The sequence below is a fragment of the Dipodomys spectabilis genome, unplaced genomic scaffold (assembly GCF_019054845.1).
Source record: "Dipodomys spectabilis isolate Male_0828 unplaced genomic scaffold, ASM1905484v1 ptg000119l, whole genome shotgun sequence".
Classification (NCBI taxonomy): Eukaryota; Metazoa; Chordata; class Mammalia; order Rodentia; family Heteromyidae; genus Dipodomys; species Dipodomys spectabilis.
In genome coordinates this window covers 642,744-660,581 of record NW_024870796.1, presented here as the reverse complement: position 1 = coordinate 660,581, position 17,838 = coordinate 642,744, and the positions used below count along the sequence as shown (strand labels likewise).

Sequence of the window (17,838 nt, the reverse complement as noted above, 5' to 3'; positions counted from 1 at the left end):
AGTGCAACTTGCTAGCAGCAACTTGCTAGGACTTGAGAGCTAAGAGTAACAGACTGTAGCAGCTCCAAAGCAATGTGACAATTCTGACAAGCAAGTCTACTAAAAAACAGGGCCAAAACAACCAAGGGAACACTGCTGACACCAGGGTTACAAAGAAACTCAATTAAGTCTACCAAAATTTCTAATATTCAAAAGTAGGCCACAAATATGAAGGTTGAGAACCAGCTCTTTGGTTTCCATCGCAGAGGGTTAAGATCGACCAAAGCCTTGGACCTCAATGGAGGGGAAGCCTCACTGAAAACTTACAACAGGAAATCTACTGGGGTTCCATTTGGGGTGTTTCTGAAAGCTCTCCCTGACTCCCATAGATACTCAGGTTTGGAAAGCTCTGGGTTAAATTGAGGAAAAAGAATGAAATTTTGGGAAAGCCAAGGCTATAGGGATAGAGAGAATGAGAGCAAGCGTCTCAGAATCATCTATTTTAGGCTGAGACTCCCCTGGGGAAGACACTCTCATTTTAGTAATAACGATGAAGGATTCCCCCCCCAACCCCACTTTCTTTCTTTAGGTTACAGATGGTTCCAGGGGATACTAGACTGACATAGGAGACAGAATTTGTGAAGTCTTGGCTTCTTCCTGCTCATAGCAGGCATTTGCTGATTATGCTTCAAGATGCATCCTACTGATAGTTTTCTGGATTTGATTTGTGTACATATTGCTTTTCTTTCTTTTTTTTTTTTACTATTTTATTTTTTTCCGGTCGTGGGGTTTGAACTCTGGGCCTGAGCGCTGTCCCTCAGTTCTTCAGTTCAAGGCTAGTGCTCTACCACTTGAGCCACAGCGCCACTTGCGGGTTTTTTCTTTTTGCTTATGTGGTGCTGAGGAATCGAACCCAGGGCCTCAGGCATGCAAGGCAAGCGCTCTACCACTGAGCCACCTTCCCAGCCCCTTGTGTACATATTTCCTCATGTTTTTAGATTGTAAAATAACTACGGATGCTAAAAATAGTTATTATATAACTGAATTGCCTATAGGACAGCTTACATTTAGTTTGATATCACTAGAATGATTTGTTAAATCAGAATCTTGGTTTTTTGTCTTTGTATATGGCAATCTTAAGCACTATTTTTTTTTCTCTCTCTCTCTCTCTTTTTTTGAGTCAGTCCTGGGGCTTAAACTCAGGGCTTGGGTGCTGTCCCTGAGCTATTTTGCTCAAGGTTAGCACTTTTCCACTTGAGCCACAGCTCTACTTCTGGCTTTTTGGTGTTTAATTGGAGGTAAGAGTTTCATGGACTTTCTTGCCTGGATTGGCTTCAAAGTGCAATTTTCAGATCTCAGCCTCCTGAGTAGCTAGGATTACAGGCGTGAGCCACTTGCACCAGCTAAGCGCTGTAATTTGAAGACAATCAGATCTTCCTCGACTCAAAGTATATTACTTTGTAAATAAGTAAAATAGGGCCAGTAACCTTAAGGACACATATTTTATTTACTTATGTATTCTGTGAATATCTTTTAAGAAGAGGTGAGAGAAATCTTTGATTTTAGGCTTCTAGGGAGGTAACTTTGTATTTCTAGTTGACACTCATAGTAGTGTACCTTAAGTGTTTCACAGTCCCAAGCTTGGGATAGGATCACAATAGAAATGAATATGCCTATAAAGAAAATATGCTCTTTTTAGGCACCAAAGCTTCTGTGGACACTCTCCTTCTGGATGGAGGTATTCAGTTCTGTGTATGAAGCAATGATATTAAAGGTAGACTGGGGCCGGGTGCCGGTGGCTCACGCCTGTAATCCTAGCTTCTCATGAGGCTGAGATCTGTGGATCATGGTTCAAAGCCAGCCCAGGCAGGAAAGTCTGTGAGACTCTTATCTCCAATAAACCACTAGAAAACCGGAAGTGGTGCTGTGGCTCAAGCAGTAGAGTGCTTGCCTTGAGCTGAAGAGCGCAGGGAAAAGTGCCTAGGCCCAGAGTTCAAGTCCCATTACCGACAAAAAAAAAAAAAAAAAAAAAAAAAAAGGTAGACTGTTGGGCTGAGAAGGCGATTCAGTGGTAGGTAGAGTGATTGTATAGCATGTATGAGGCCCTGGGTTCGATTCCTCAGCACCATATAAACAGAAAAAGCCGGAAGTGGCGCTGTAGCTCATGTGGTAGAGCACTAGCCTCGAGCAAAAGCAGCTCAGAGACAGTGCTCAGGGTCTGAGTTCAAGCCCCAGGACTGGCAAAAAAAAAAAAAAAAAAAAGGTAGACTGTTCATTTGGCTCTGCTGTTTCTGAATGGGGTAAGCCTGCAGCCTTCTATTGGCTTCCCTATCTTTTCTATACAATGGTGCCATGATGTGGGAATTGTGTGAATTTACCCCCCAGGGTCCACTGTGATTAAAGATTTGTGATTAAAGATCCTGTTGGCCAGAGGGGGAACCTTTGGGAGATGGGAAACCTCGCAGTGGAAGGTCTTTAGGTCCCTGGGGATGTGGGGTATTCCTGAGAGACTCCTTTGGAGGTTCCCATGAGAGAGCTGTTAAAAAAAGAGCTAGCCCGAGCCGTCTCTCCTCTTTTCTCAGGGTTCCTCCTCCAGAAGAGACTGATGCTTCCCTGTGAGCTCTCACTATGTTGCCTTCCACAGAAGACAAACAAATAGAGCCCAAGGAACTTTGAACTTCGAACCTCCAAAACTGTGTGCTAAAACAAACTTCCTTTTCTTTATAAGTTGCCTTTGTCAGATATTTTGTCATTGTAATGAAAAGCTGACTAATACAGACTGGAGAAAAACAACTTCTTTGGATTTTTGCCAGGATCACAAAGGACAGTAAAAATGTAACCTCCACAGAGTATAGAGTACTGACCCAGAGCAGTCCCTCTCCAGTTTGCATAATCCAAGTTCAGAGGAAGACTTAGTTCCAGGTCCCCACACTTGTACAACAGAGCCAGGTAAACCTGGGGAGGTCTCACTGGAGGGAAACAGGATGCTGTTTTTTTGTTTTAAATTTTCAATACTGGGGTTGAATTTAAGGCCTTCATGCTGCAAGGTAGGCACCTGTATTACTTGAGCTACAACCTTTCTGCCCCATAATCTTTTTTGGCATTGGATATTTTCAAGGTTAGGTCTTCCTTTATGCTCAGGCCACCTTGTATGCAATCCTTCTACTTATGCTTTCCTCTGTCATGGGGATAATAATAGGCATGAGCTACTGTGCCCAGCCACTGTTTGATTTCATGCATACCAACCAAGTGCCCTACAACTGGACAGGAGACTATTTTGGAAACTGGCAGAAATAACATAGAAAGAAATGCTTAAGTTACAATGTATCTGGATGTGTCATATGTCCCTTATGACACTTGTGCAATCAGCTCTTGGGAGGCAGATTGCTCCTGTTGACTATCACCCCTCCCCCCCGGCTAGAACAATGTACAGCCAGTCCTCAGCCCGCCAGAATAGCCACGGGTTAGGTAGCTCTCAGAGTCAAGTGGATATGCATGCTAAAAGAGAGTTATGTAAAACATTAATGCCACTGTTTTCAAAGAAAGAAAGCTGACATACTTGCAAGGGAGAATCCGAACAACATCATTCTGCTTATAGCTCTCTATGCAGACCGCACAATGATCGAAGTCTGGGTCTGTTTCCTGAAACAAAAAAAGCAGTTACATGCTCAAAGTATGGACAACGGGGATGTAAGTCAGCTGAGATGGCTCCTGTGGCAGCTATGGTAAACAAGTGTATATAACATAAAAGTTATAGATTTCACTGTTTCATTTATTTAAGTATACTGACCCAAATTGTATCTAAGACAACCTAGTTCATCTTAATATTAAGTTGTAACATTCAATACTAATTCTGTTCATGGTATATCATAGAATAAGTCAAGAGTTCTAATTGTTCTTAATATTCACATTGGCTATTACCTTGAACCATTGTCTTTGTTCCCTTCTTACAACTGCTATTACTAACTAGAATAGGTTTCACTGTACATTCTTCAAAATCTGGGTCCTCATCAGGAAGCTAACATAATCAATCACCTCTGTAAGTAAAAGCACAAAAGATGGTGAGCTTGTAGTACAACACTATCTAGAGTCTCTGTCCAAGTATGGGAGCTATGTGTCTGGTCAAAGACATTGGGTAGAGAAGAGTCACTGGCTCAATTCAATACTGGTTAATATAGAAAAAGTCAGCCTGGTGTTTGGTCTTCCGGTCTTAAGGGTGTTTTATCTGACTTAAAAAAAAAGGACAATCCAAACCTTGGAAAGATAATCTATTTGCTGTCTTGTGGCCACTTGGGCTGAATCTCAATGGGAACAATTATTGGCAGGTTTAAGAGGTAAAACTAAGAAGATATGGTAGCTTTAATAATGGCAACAAAGACTATTTTGTCCTAGTACTGAGGTTGACAGGTTGACAGCATTGAAGACAGGTTACATCAGCTCCAGGAAACTTCAAATGAATGACAACTGAAGGTCACCAGGCTAAGAAAACATTTATGCTGGTTATCACTCCCCTAGGGTTAAATGCAGCTGCCTTGATACAGTTTTATTTTCTACCAGTGACCTTTTCCCTTTCCCCTTAGTGTATAATGAACCCCACTGAGAACGTTTCTACCTATGTCCAGGGCAGTTACACAATGTAGTGTCAAGGAAATGGGAATAAAAGTGGATGAAATCCAAGTATCTGAAGCCAGACTTCCAGAGCTTTTTCTTTTTTCTTTTTTGCCAGTCCTGGGGCTTGAATTCAGACCCTGAGCACTGTCCCTGAGCTGCTTTTGCTCAAGGCTAGCACTCTACCAGTTGAGCCACAGCACCATGTCTGGCCTTTTCTGTTTATGTGGTACTGAAGAATCAAACCCAGGGCTTCATGCATGCTAGGCAAACACTCTACCACTAAGCCACAGTCCCAGCACCTTCCAGAGCTTTTTGTTCAAGTGTGCTAGGTGTGGGGTGGGAGATAAGTTTTGGTTTTATGAACTTTAAAACTCTGGCGCCAGGGTGCGGGGCCGGGGGGGGGGGGGGGGAGAGGGGAAGGGGGAGAGATAGGAAGGGATGGGAAGGGGAAACAAAGGAGGGGACAACAATGCTTGGCAAGAAATGTACTCACTACATTGCTCATGTAATTATAACCTCTCTGTATGATATTTTCACAATAAAAACAAAGTTTTGGTTTTATGCCTTTAGAGGGCTTTTTTTTTCATTCTTGGTAATCTTGACATACTAAATGTATGACCTAACACTAAGGTGCAATTTTGTACTTCAGAGTTCACGTGAAGCAGGTTCTATCATAACTTGAGTTCTGACTGAGAAAGTCTAGTTTAAGGTCTCAGTCATAGACTTTTGTCGTTTTGTCTCTTAGATTTAGTCCCCTTAAGCATCAGGCCCACTTCTGATAAACTGTGCTCCTCTGTTTTGAAAGTGTTAGCCTGATGTGAAAAAGAATCTTGTTAACACCTATGGGTTAACTGAAATACCCCAGAAATGTAGGCCTCCAGTTCTCCATTTAACTGGAGAAACAAAATCCAAGAGATGAAAAAAAGCCACAAGAGATACAGGAAGAAAATGACTATGTCTTAACTATTTCATGTACAAACCATCCCATTACAATACTTGGAAGATGCAGGCCAGGTTTTAGCAGAAAACTTTTATAAGTAATCTTTTGAGTCTACTAATGGCAGAAACATTAAGTCCAGGAAGGCTGAAGGGATTCCAGATGGCATACATGGTAAGACTAGGATTTCAAACAAAAGGTAAAGTTAGATCATTACTGTACCTTATCACCCTTTTTCACTGTTCTGGTTGTCAATTTACTGATGGCTTTCTTGGCAGCATCTCCAAGACGACGCTATGAAAATGGCAAACAAAACCAGACATTAAAAGTAAATCTTTGAAAGCCTTCATTTTAAATAACTAAGGGTATAAAGTCTCTTTTCTATATCATGCTCTATGTCATACTGTAGTATACAAGAGGATTTAAAAAAGGCAAAAAATATTTTTCAGATCATCAGATTCTATATTCCAGTTGAATACAAAGTAAATGGTGAAAAGCCATGTGTCATAATCATTTTTTGTATTTTGTGTCTACTAAACAGGGGAAGTATTACAGCACCATGCATATCTACTTCATGTGTACTATAGCGCTAATACCCTTGCTTCCCTATTGTGATGACCACTGGTGCCGGTAGCAAAGGACCTCTAATGCTCCTTGACATTCTTATCAGGATGAAGGAAGAAGGGATGCAGTAAGGCTGTTACTACCATGCTCTGGAACCTGAGGAAGGTGTATTTCTCTTTCTAGGCTGAGTCATTCTCATTTATGTAGGAGTTAGTTCAGATAATCTTTAAAATTAAATTCATTCAACATTTTGCCAGACACTGACCAAATGCTAGACACCAAAGGAAAAAGACAGTGAACTTTAACCTTGGGAAGCTACCTGCACTAAAGAATAATAAATAAACGTATTGCACAGATAGGTGGGCCCGCCCAGGGTGGAATGGCAGTAAAAGAGGCAGCCTCACGTAGAAGGTGGGCCAGAGCAGAGGAATGTCAGGGAAGACTGAGGACACAAGACCAAAGGTTAAGACTAGGATAAGTAACAAAGAAAAGGAAGAGCACAAAGTTAGGAAGGAGGGTTTTGAACAAAGGAATAGTGCAGAAGACTCCAAGTGAAGTACAGGTAGTGAAATAAAGCATACAGACACTCAAAATAACCACGGTGAGCATGTATTTTACTGTTCCTCACAGAAGGCTTTGTGAGTTAAGACCGTGGTCACTGTGGTCGAGACAGTGGTCACTATAGACATAATTGCTTTTGTTTTTGGTGCTGATTCTGGGGCTTGAACTCAGGGCCTGAGCTCTGTCCCTTAGCTTTTTCACTCAAAGCTGGCACTCCACTACTTCTGGCTTTTTGGGGATAAGAGTCTTGTAGGCTTTTCTGTCTGGGATGGCTTGAACTGTGTTGCTTAGATCCCAGCCTCCTGAGTAGTTAGGATTACAAGTGTGAGCCTCTGGTGCCAGCTAAGCATTGGTTATTTTTGAGATAGGATCTCATATCCTATCTGGATGAACACCTGGACCACTATCTGCTTGTTTCTGGCTTCCTCTCACATACCACCAGGCCCAGCTTCTCCCTTTGAGATGGAGTCTTTTGGACTTTTCTGCTCCAGCTGGACTCAAACAGTGATTTCCCTGATCTCATGGCTAGTATGACAGGTATGACCACCTTGCCTACCACTGGTTAAGAAAGTGTTTCATAAACTTTCCTGCTTAGGCTGGTCCTCAAACCACGACCCTCCTGGTTCTAAGCATCCTAGGTACTAGGATTACAAGCCTGCACCACCAGTGCCCTGCTTCTTTGCCTATTTTTAAATTAGGCTGCTTTTTTTTTTTTTCCTTATTATTGACTTTTAAAGTTCTTTTACATTCCAGACTTTATCCCTTATATGACATATAGCTTTCTTAATTTCCTTTTTAATTGCTCATAGTAAGTGTACTGGATTTATTTTGAAAGTGTATCTGAGAGAAGTGGTAGGTTAATAATGTGGAGAAAGATTCATGATGATATGGTGGCTTGGGGCCTGGGCGGCTCAGAGAACAGAACTACTTACTGAGATGTGGAAGATGCAGGGAGAGCAGGTTTGGAAGGAGAAATTGTGAATTCTACCTTAAATATATACCATTTCTTTAAATCCACCAGAGGGACCTCTGCATCCTAATCCCTGGGGACTTTCCTCACACCTTCTGGTTGACCAGTAGCCTGGGTAGCTCTCAGGTCCGTTGTTCTCTATGTTCTCCAGGCTAGCCTTGAACTCCTAGGCCCAAATAATTCTCCTGCTTCAGCCTCTTAAACAGCAGGGACTACACCTAGCTTCCATTTATTTTGATGATTAAAAAATTATGTAAGACATTGATATGGTTCCAAAGTCAACACTATAAAACTAGGTATAAGGAAGTCTCATTTCCAAATTTATCTTCTCCACCCTGTTTTTTCCTCCCAACATAGTAAACTGCTTTATCTCTACATTGCTTCTCTTAAGAAAATATACTCCTCAACATCAGACCCGAAACTACTGCAAGAGAGAGTAGGAAAAACATTAGAACGTATAGCACAGGCAGGAACTTCCGGAATAGAGTGCTAGCGGCACAACAGATAGGAAAGAGACTCGACCAATGGAGCTACATTAAAAAAAAAAAGTTTCTGCAGAGCTAAGGACATCGCTACTAAACTAGAAAGAGAGCCAACCAACGGGGAAAAGATCTTTATATCAGACAAAGGCCTACTACAATATATACAAGGAGCTCAATAAATTAACCTCTCTCAAACCTAATAAACCAATCGCTAAATGGGCAAGAGAGGTAAGAAGAGACTTCTCAGAAGAGGTAAGAATGGCAAAGAAATATATGAGGAAATGTTCATCATTCCTGGCCATAAAGGAAATGCAAATCAAAACAATCCTGAGATACTATCTTACCCCAGTTAGACTGGCCAATATTTTGAACTCTGACATCATCAAACACTGGTGGTGATGTGGAGAGAAAGGAACACTAATGCACAGCTGGTGGGAATGTAAACTAACACAATCACTCTGGAAAGCAGTTTGGAAGTTCCTCAAAATACTAAACATGGACCTTCCCTATGACCCAGCCATACCACTCCTAGGCATCTACCCTGAGCACCACAAGCCAGGACATGACAAGGACATCTGTACATCCATGTTCACTGCTGCACTATTCACAATAGCCAAGATATTGACACAACCCAGATGCCCCACAATAGATAAATGGATCAAAAAAATGTGGTGCCTATATACAATGGAATTTTATGCAGCCATTGGGAAGGATAAAATGATGTCATTCACAGGGAAATGGATGCATCTAGAACAAATCATGTCAAGTGTGGTAAGCCAAGATTAGAGACACAAATGGTACATGTTCTCCCTGAAATGTGGAAGTTAGATTTAAAACTCAATGAAACATGACAAGTTATACAGGATTCTACACACTCACATACAGTGAGACCAAAAGAGGCTAGACCTAGGAGAAAATTCACCAAGTTGTAACACCCATGCACCTCTATACACACACACTCACACACACACACACACACACACACACACACACACACACACACAATTTATATAATAATATACATACTGAAACAAACTCCAAAGATATGGATACAAAGGACCTTTTACCTTTTTAAAAATTTTATTTTATTTTTTTGTCCTTTATGGGGCTTGAACTCGGGCTTGGGCGCTGTCCCTCCACTCTTCAGCTCAAGGCTAGCGCTCTACCACTTGAGCCACAGCACCACTTCAGTTTTCTGAGTGGTTTTTTTGGGAGATAAAGAGTCTCATGGGGGCTGGGAAGGTGGCTCAGTGGTAGAGCGCTTGCCTTGCATGCTTGAGGCCCTGGGTTCGATTCCTCAGCACCACATAAGCAAAAAGAAAAAAGCCGGAAGTGGCGCTGTGGCTCAAGTGGTAGAGCACTAGCCTTGAGCTGAAGAGCTGAGGGACAGCGCCCAGACCCACAGTTCAGGCCCCACAACCAGACCCCCCCCCCCCCAAAAAAAAAAAAAAAAGAGTCTCATGGCCTTTCCTGCCCAGGCTGGCTTTGAACTGTGATCCTCAGATCTCAGCCTCCTGAGTAGCTAGGATTACAGGCATGAGACACCAGCACCTGGCTTATTTTATTTTATTGTAAAGGTGGTGTCAGAGGGGTTACAGTTACGTAAGTAAGGTAATAAGTACATTTCTTGTTGAACATTGTTACCCCTCTCCTTTGTTTTTCCCATGCTTACCCTCCCCTCCAAGTTGTAAAGTTCATTCCAAAATAGTGTCTTGTGAGTATCGCTGTTGCATTGGTTCACCCTTTGTCCTTTGTCTCCCTATTTTGTTATTCCCCTTCCCTTCCCCAAATCAGATAAATGTATATACAAGACACAGGGCACCAAAATAAAAAACAGGGACAACAGGGGATAAACCAAAGGAAAAGAAAGAAAAAAAGAAAGAAATCACACAGTACATTAAAAAACAAAAACAAAAGAACAAAAAAACCTTCTTGTTTCCACATCGTGGAGTTCATTTCGATCAGCATCATTTTATATGTACATAATAGCTACTGAGCTATTGTGACCCTATGCTAGGATATAGTCATTATTACAAATGAGTGAAACCATGGAGTCAATGTTTCTTTGGAAGTACCTTTTTCTTAATTTGTTTTCTCGTTTTCTGATGACTCTATTCTTTACCTCATAGACGGTATACTCACACGCACTTTTGAGGTAAAGTGGGAGGGAAGGCACAGAATCAGTGGTAAACAGGTGAGAAAGTGCAGCAGCGGTGCCCGCTGGCTGCGCTGGACGCTGATGACAGTGAACCACGCAGCTTGTGGGGGAGGTGGGAGGGAGTGGGGGACACTGAGGGAACAGATGATATGATGCTAAAGGCAGGAAATGTACTTTTCACCTGACATATGTAAAGGTAACCCCGTTGTGTATCACCTCTAAAACAACAATAAATATAAAAATACTAAAATAACCAAGTAACATCACTTGACAAAAAAGTGTACACGTTTAAGTATGCACCCATGTAGACACATACAGATGCTACACATATCCATATGCATGGATGCACTTCCATTGCACTCCTCTTTCTTGTAATAAATATACCAGAACTACTATGCTCTTTGCATTTTTCATCTTAATAATATATCCTAGAGATATGCCACAAAGCTTAATGAGCTCTTTACAAGCTCCTTCACTTTTATAGCTAAAAAGGTCTGTAATGCATTCACAGTATTTCACTAGAGTCCTAGTTTATTCAACCACATCTGTCTGATGAACGTTCAGTTATGAGGGGTATAATTATAAATATAATAATATCACAACGAATAGTCTGATACAACTGTCGTTTTTAATTTTTGTAAGCTTATCATTAGACTAGATAGATTACTACTAGGAAGGTCATTAAGACAATGACATATGTAACTGTGCTAGATATCAAAAATTCTTGCTTCTTAATCATAAGAACCATTAACAATATCAATATATGAGAATTCTTTTTCCCTCACAACCTTGCCAAGGGAAATATGATGCCCAACTTTAGAACTTTTATTTTTTCAAACTGCGTAAGAAATGGTACTTCAATACAGCTTTAAGTCACATTTAACCTATGAATGAGGCTGACCATCTAATTCTAGCTATTCAAGAGGCTGAGATCTGAAGACTGCAGTTCAAAGCCAGCCTGGGGAAAAAAGTCTCCATGAGACTCTTACCTCCAACCACTCAAATACTGGAAGTGGTTCTGAGACAAAGTTGTAGAGGGCTAGCCTTAAGCACAAAGAGGCTCAGGGACAGTGCTTAGTCCCTGAATTCAAGCCCATAACCAACAAACCAAAAAATAAATAAATAAATAAATAAATAAAAGCCCTGACTGGGTGCTGGTGGCTTATGCCTGTAATCCAGCTGGTAAGGAGGCTGAGATCTGAGAATCACAATTCAAAGCTAGTCCTGACAGACAAGTCTGAGAGACTTATCTCCAATTAAGCAGCAGAGTGCCAGCCTTGAATGAAAAAGCCAAGTAAGAGAGGAATACTCGGAGTTCTAGCTCCATACCAGCACCAAGTAAAAATAAATAAATCCCTTACTGTCTCAAAGTCACTATTTCTCCCCATAATTCTAATCCTGCTTATATCCTGCTAACTCTCAAATACCTAAAAGGAAGGACAATTTCCTTTTATGATGATCACTTTTTTTCTCCAAATATTTCTTTATTGAGATTAAGTGATTATATAAATTCCATACTTCTGGGGCATAATTATACTAAAAGTTGCAAACACATTATCGCCTTCAGGTGATGATCACTTTCAACTGAACTTTCTTATACTTTTCAAGGGGTTGTCAATGGAGTAAATGCATTAAATTGGGTTCTGGGTAATATGAAAGAATGACATTTTAACAACTATTCAGATCTATTCAGTACATAGCACATGGTTCGTACCCTTGTAAGCCTTTCACACATACTGACTGGTTATCAGAACATCTACATTATCTCCACTTTATAGACAAGGAGATTGAGCCAGAGATGAGATAATCTGTCCAGATCAAAAGCTGGTATGTAGCCCTATCCAGACTTGGTAAATCAGGCAGCATGGAATGAGTGTGTCTTGGGAAATGGCAATTATAAGAAGCATTCCTCTCTTCAAAAAACAAAAAGTGTCCCCAAATGATTCTACTGTATACTGAAATTTGTGATTATGCCGGACTGGTGACATCCATCCTCCACAATGCTGCAAGTTACAATGATCACCAATGACCAATGATTCAACCAGCCATGCCTACTTAGCCAAACTTCCAAAAACTCCAAAAGGCTAGTTTGGAGAGTTTTGCCTAGCCAAACCCATGAAATTTACCTGAAGGTGATGCATCCAGCATTGATGGGAAGCTTCACACTCAAATAATCAAAATGGCCCCAAAGCCTTTCCCTATTCATTTTTCCATATGTAACATTTCAAAAATTATTACCTTCAAAGTATTTTTTTGGTAGTAATGGGATTTGAGTTTAGGCCCCTGCACTGCCAGATAAGCACTCTATCTATCATCTGACCCACATCACTAGCCCTCTTTGCTTTATTTTTCAGATAGGGTCTCATACTTTTGTCTGGAGCTGGCTTCACACAATGATTCTCCAATTGAAGCTGGGATTACAGGTGTGGACTACCATGCCTAGCTTGTTTTATGTATGCATGCATGCACGTATGTATGCAGGTATGTATGCTGTTTTTGCCCAAGCTAGCCTTAAATCACAGTTCCTCTATCCTTTCTCCCATACTGCAATATGTGCCATCACCTGGCCCTTTATCTTTTTAATAAACAGTAGTAAACTGTTGAAGATGTTTTTCTGAGTTCTGTGAGCTATTCTAGTTGTCAATTCCCAGAAGGGTACCACAAGAATGCCATTTTATAGCCAGTCAGAAGCAGGAGTAAAACAACCTGGGGTTTGTCACTGGTGTTGGAAATAGGGGCCAGTATTGGGCTGAGCCTTCAATTGTAGATTCAGCTGGGCTTCACTGTGGCTCTGATACTATCTTCAGGTAGACAGTTTCAGACTGAATTTAATTACAGGACATTGATGGCATCCACCGAGGAAACTGGCTAGAAAATTGCTTGCTTGATGTGTGGGAAAATGCCCCCACATCAGGTCTGAAGTGTTGTGTGGTTGTATTGTGAGAGTACAGTAGAAAAAAAAAATCTGGTTTTTCTATTCACTGAACTAAGGGTAATTTCCAAAGCATTCTTTCATCATCTTCTATCTGCTCATTCTTACTCTCTGTGCTCACTTTCTCCCCTTTTCTTCTTTTTCTGGATGCTGGAGATCAAACTCAGGGCTTTGCACAAGGAAGTACTCTTCCACTAATTTATTCTCCCTATTTCATACCATGCTCTATTCCCCACATAATAAAACCATTCAAATTCCCATCTTGCCGCACAGAGGCAATACACAAAACGTTAGGGATGAAAAACCCTAACAATGCATCATTTTTCCACTATAAAATGCTTGAAAGAGTTACAATATTATAGTATCTGAAGGTATTTGATTATCAGGGTCAGGATTATCTTACCTTGGTCAAAGCCGCCAATAACACGATCTCTAACCCCATTCTATATTTGAATGCAATCCTATCAATGCTTTAAACTGGCAGAAAATAATTTAAAACAATTCTAATGCTTAACCTAACAGAAATGATTTAGCCAGGTGGTTCTCAGTGCACTCAGGACAAATCACTCTGTGAAACTCAGCTCATGTTTCTCCTTTCAGTAATCAGAACTGTCCCACAGAAATAGAATTGGGTCTGTATTAGTATACAGTAGTTCTTTCTTTGAAACACTGATAAAATGTAGGTGATGTGAATATAATTTTGCCTTAGTTCAGGTTGCTTTGTCTGCATCTTCATTCACTTTCTCATTACAATCACCATTCCTCCCTCCCCCTTTCTTTCCCCTCAAAAGTGTATCCAATTCTTGTCCAGAAACCATCTGCCTGTGCTATATTCCTTCCCCACTACAGGTTCCACATAATCTTGCTTTACTAATATCACCCACCTTTACCCTTCATTCTATCTCTCCCACCCCACCTCTCCTCTAAGCCTTTCCTGTGAGGAAAAAGGGAATATGTTTTATTTTGAGAAAAGTTCTCACTGTGGCCCAGGCTGACCTCAAACTCAGGATCCAACTGCCTCAGCTCCTCAAGTACTGAGATTATAGGTATATACCAGCATGCCTGGCTGGAAAGTTTTGAATCACTTCATTGCATCTTTAGAGAATAAAGTCCAAACTCCTCAGCATGTAATCCAAGCCCTTCAGGGTCTAGGGTTAATTTACCCATCGAATCAGTCCCCAGTTTCCTTCTTGAAATTCTGATATTCCACCATTCAATTCTCTTGTCTCTTTTTCCTCTTTCACTAAAGTGCTGTAGAAAATTATTTCTTTGCTTAAATTTTCTCCTGCTCTCTGCCTAATAGTCTTACTCATCTTTTGAGATCCAGCTCAAATGTCACTACCTACTCTATGAACTGAGATTCCGAGAGAGTAACATCACTTTACCCCCCTACTATTTTGATTACATCTGTCTTTCTGATAGAACATCAGCTCATTCTTTAACTTGTTTAAACATTTTTCGAGTAAGTGTGACATGGTAGGCTCTATGCTAAACCCTACAAATTTGGAAATGAATGTCTCTTAGCATACAATGGTAAAAAAAAAAATCCAGTCTGAAGCTCTTGCTGTATAATTTAGAAGGCATAAAGTCTCTCTATAGAAGGGATTATTTACATTTATATAAATTAATTATAACAGGACATGGAAAAGAAGCTATCAGAACACTTGCCATATCTAAATCAATTGATAACAATTCACAGCTCAAATAGTTTTCTGTTTCCTCTGGAACTGTTAATGCCTAAAAAACAAAATTCATTCCAGCATACAATAATGACAAAAGAACTTTGACCTTTTCTTTTTTTTTTTTTGTCAGTCGTGGGTCTTGAACTCTGGGCCTGGGTGCTGTCCCACAGCTCTTCAGCTCAAGGCGAGCACTCTACCACTTGAGCTACAGAGCCACTTCCGGTTTTCTGGTGGTTTATTGAAGATAGGAATCTCATGGTCTTTCCTGCCCGGTCTGGCTTTGAACCATGATCCTCAGATCTCAGCCTCCTGCGTAGCTAGGATTACAGGCATGAGACACCAGTGCCCGGCAACTTTGACCTTTTCTACAGAAAAAAAATCTTAACAGTATATAAAATTATTCTACCTACCCTCCAATCTTGCAAGGAAGAAAATCTTTTGAACTCTTAATTTTTCAAAGATTAGCTTTGTAAGTACAAAATATTAGCTTCCTCAGACACAGGAAAATTCATTGTGTTTCCATATTCTGACATGCAAGTATGTTTTCCAATTAGCTTCTCACTGCACTTCTAAGATGAAAATGGGTAATAAAAGCAAACTACTTAACTGAGACATTTAAAGAGTCCAAGAATATCGTGCACATTCATTAAAGCAAGAACCTTTATAAGTTTTAAGTATCTTAGGAATTGTATGCATTTCCACAGGAAATTTCCGTAAGATAGTCTATGAGATTTTTATATCTATCCTATTCTTCAACAGTGTATAGGGAAGAAGAGCTGCCTTATTTAGGAATAGAATATTCCTATTTCCATTTAAGAATCAAATTTAACTTCTTTGGGATTAGAGGTTGTGATGTTTAATTTTTTTACTTTTATTTTTTATGGGTCATGGGGCTTGAGTTCTGGGCCTGTGTGCTGTCTCTGAACTTTTCAGCTCAAGGCAAGTGAACCACAGTGCCACTTCTGGTTTTCTGGTGGCTTATTGGAGATAGGAGTCTCATGACTTTCCTGCCCAGGCTGCCTTTGAACTGTGATCCTCAGATCTCAACTTCCTGAGTAGCTAGGATTACAGGCGTGATCCACTGGCACCCAGTTGATATTTAATTTTGACCATCCACTTAGGTAGGCTAAGAGACACTAAGAAATTAATAAAGCACACCTATAGGTGTGTCTGTGAGGATATTCCCAGAAATAATTAGATCTTGAGGCTCTAACCTAATCAATGATTTAATCCAAGGATGAACTGGAAATTCAAGTAGGATTATAGGGAGATGGTGGAACTGAGGAGGGTGGGGCCTAGTTGGAGGAAGTGGGTCATCAGGGGCAGGCCTTTGAAAGTTATCTTATTCCTGGCCTCTCTCTTCCCTGCTTCCTGGCTGCCATGAGCTACACAGCTTTCCTCACGATGCCCTTCTGCCATCAGGTTCTGACTTGCCAGAGCCACTGAGGAATGCAGTGAAATTTCTGAACCTGTGAACAAAAATAAATCTTGCCTTCCTTAAGTTGTTCACGTCCGATATTTTTGTCACAGTGACAAAATAGCTGGATAACACAAAGGTGCAATAGTAACTATGGAATTAATTGAAAAAGTTACATTTCTCTGAGATCTTCATATACCCATTCAATAAAAAGTACCCCAAAGCACTATTCTTTTGGGTGGGATAACTGTCGCTACTTGATTAGAATGTGACATTAAATTTACCATCATTTGAATTCTATTCACTTAAACATATTATTTAATGTATTATGTAACACTTTTTCAGAAGAGCAAACCAGACTCTTAGCAGTAGATCAGAAGCCAAATAATATGATTTTTCATATCACGTGTAAAATGGTCTCAAGTGTAAGTACTACACTGTGCTAGAAACCTACTCATAATGTATGGCTCTCCTTGGTAGCACATTCTCTAAAAGGACAAAATTAAGATAACATTTCATGTATGGAGGGTAGAAATTAGAAGCTCTCTCTAAATGTACTTTTTTTCTTTCTAATAGTTCTGGCTTCTCCTTTAAAATAGCCAAAGGTTTCAACCAGTGGGGTTGCTGCTACCTTCATATTAATCTTTAATAAGCTAAGCGTTTTAAGCCACATAAAAATTTCATCAAGCATTTCTCAACCTCAGGGAAAACGGAAGGAGGAAAAAAGGTCAGAATATTACTTTCCACTAACGCATCGTCTGGAGTGGGATGCTTTGAAAGCAGCTGAAAACAAATGCTAGGAAACAAGCGCCCAGTTTGTGGCCTGTGCCAGATGGTAAGTTTTTCACTCCTTCATCACACACAAGGCCCCACACTGGGTGCTAATTAAAGTATTATCTTCAAATAGCCGGCCTCTGGGACAAGCATGAGCTTTTTTTAAAATATCCTCAGTTGTGCTACATTCAGTCCATTACTATAAGACTTTCTGTTAGAATACCATTTGAGAGTAGCTCCTGATCATTTAACTTTCAGTGTTACATATGTCAATATATTTAAAACACAGATTAAAAAGAATTTCCTTTAGATGAGCATATATTAATTCACTTTGATCATATTTATCACCTTCTTTTCCCTTTGCCTCTCTACTTGCCTTCCCCCCTCTCCCCCCGCCCCCCCCCCCGCCACAGTCTCCCTTTTACATTCACGTTTTAAACAAAAGCAAAAAGAAGAAAACAAATCTTTAACCTAGTTATTTGTTTTTTACAGTTACATAGCATACTATGACACAGAAAGGGAAGTGGGCTATAAGGAGATTCCTTGAGGAATGGACACAGAGTGCTGAGTTCCCTGATCCTTACTGACTCCCATATCTTCCAGATAATGTGATACAGAAGATTACAATACAGACCTACCAACAGAACTTAGCCAAAGCCAAGAAAGCCTGATTCTCATAGTCACGGTGCCTGGAAAAGGCCTAATGTCAGCAAACCCTTTGGGCAATACTCTAGCCAAATGCTAAGAACCATACTCCTCTTGCCACCCTGC

The 17,838-nt window shown here is 40.5% G+C and overlaps 1 protein-coding gene across 1 annotated transcript in view; it reads right to left on the bottom strand.

Annotated features, from left to right (window-relative positions):
• The window catches only part of Rnf130 (ring finger protein 130), a 79,807-nt gene that overhangs the window by 18,690 nt on the left and 43,279 nt on the right, over nt 1–17,838 (bottom strand). The window contains exons 4-5 of the mRNA XM_042688920.1: nt 5,750–5,821; nt 3,539–3,621 (exon numbers count right to left, since the gene is read on the bottom strand). Of these exons, the coding sequence (XP_042544854.1) occupies nt 3,539–3,621; nt 5,750–5,821 (155 nt within the window). The remainder of the gene's footprint in view (nt 1–3,538; nt 3,622–5,749; nt 5,822–17,838) is intronic.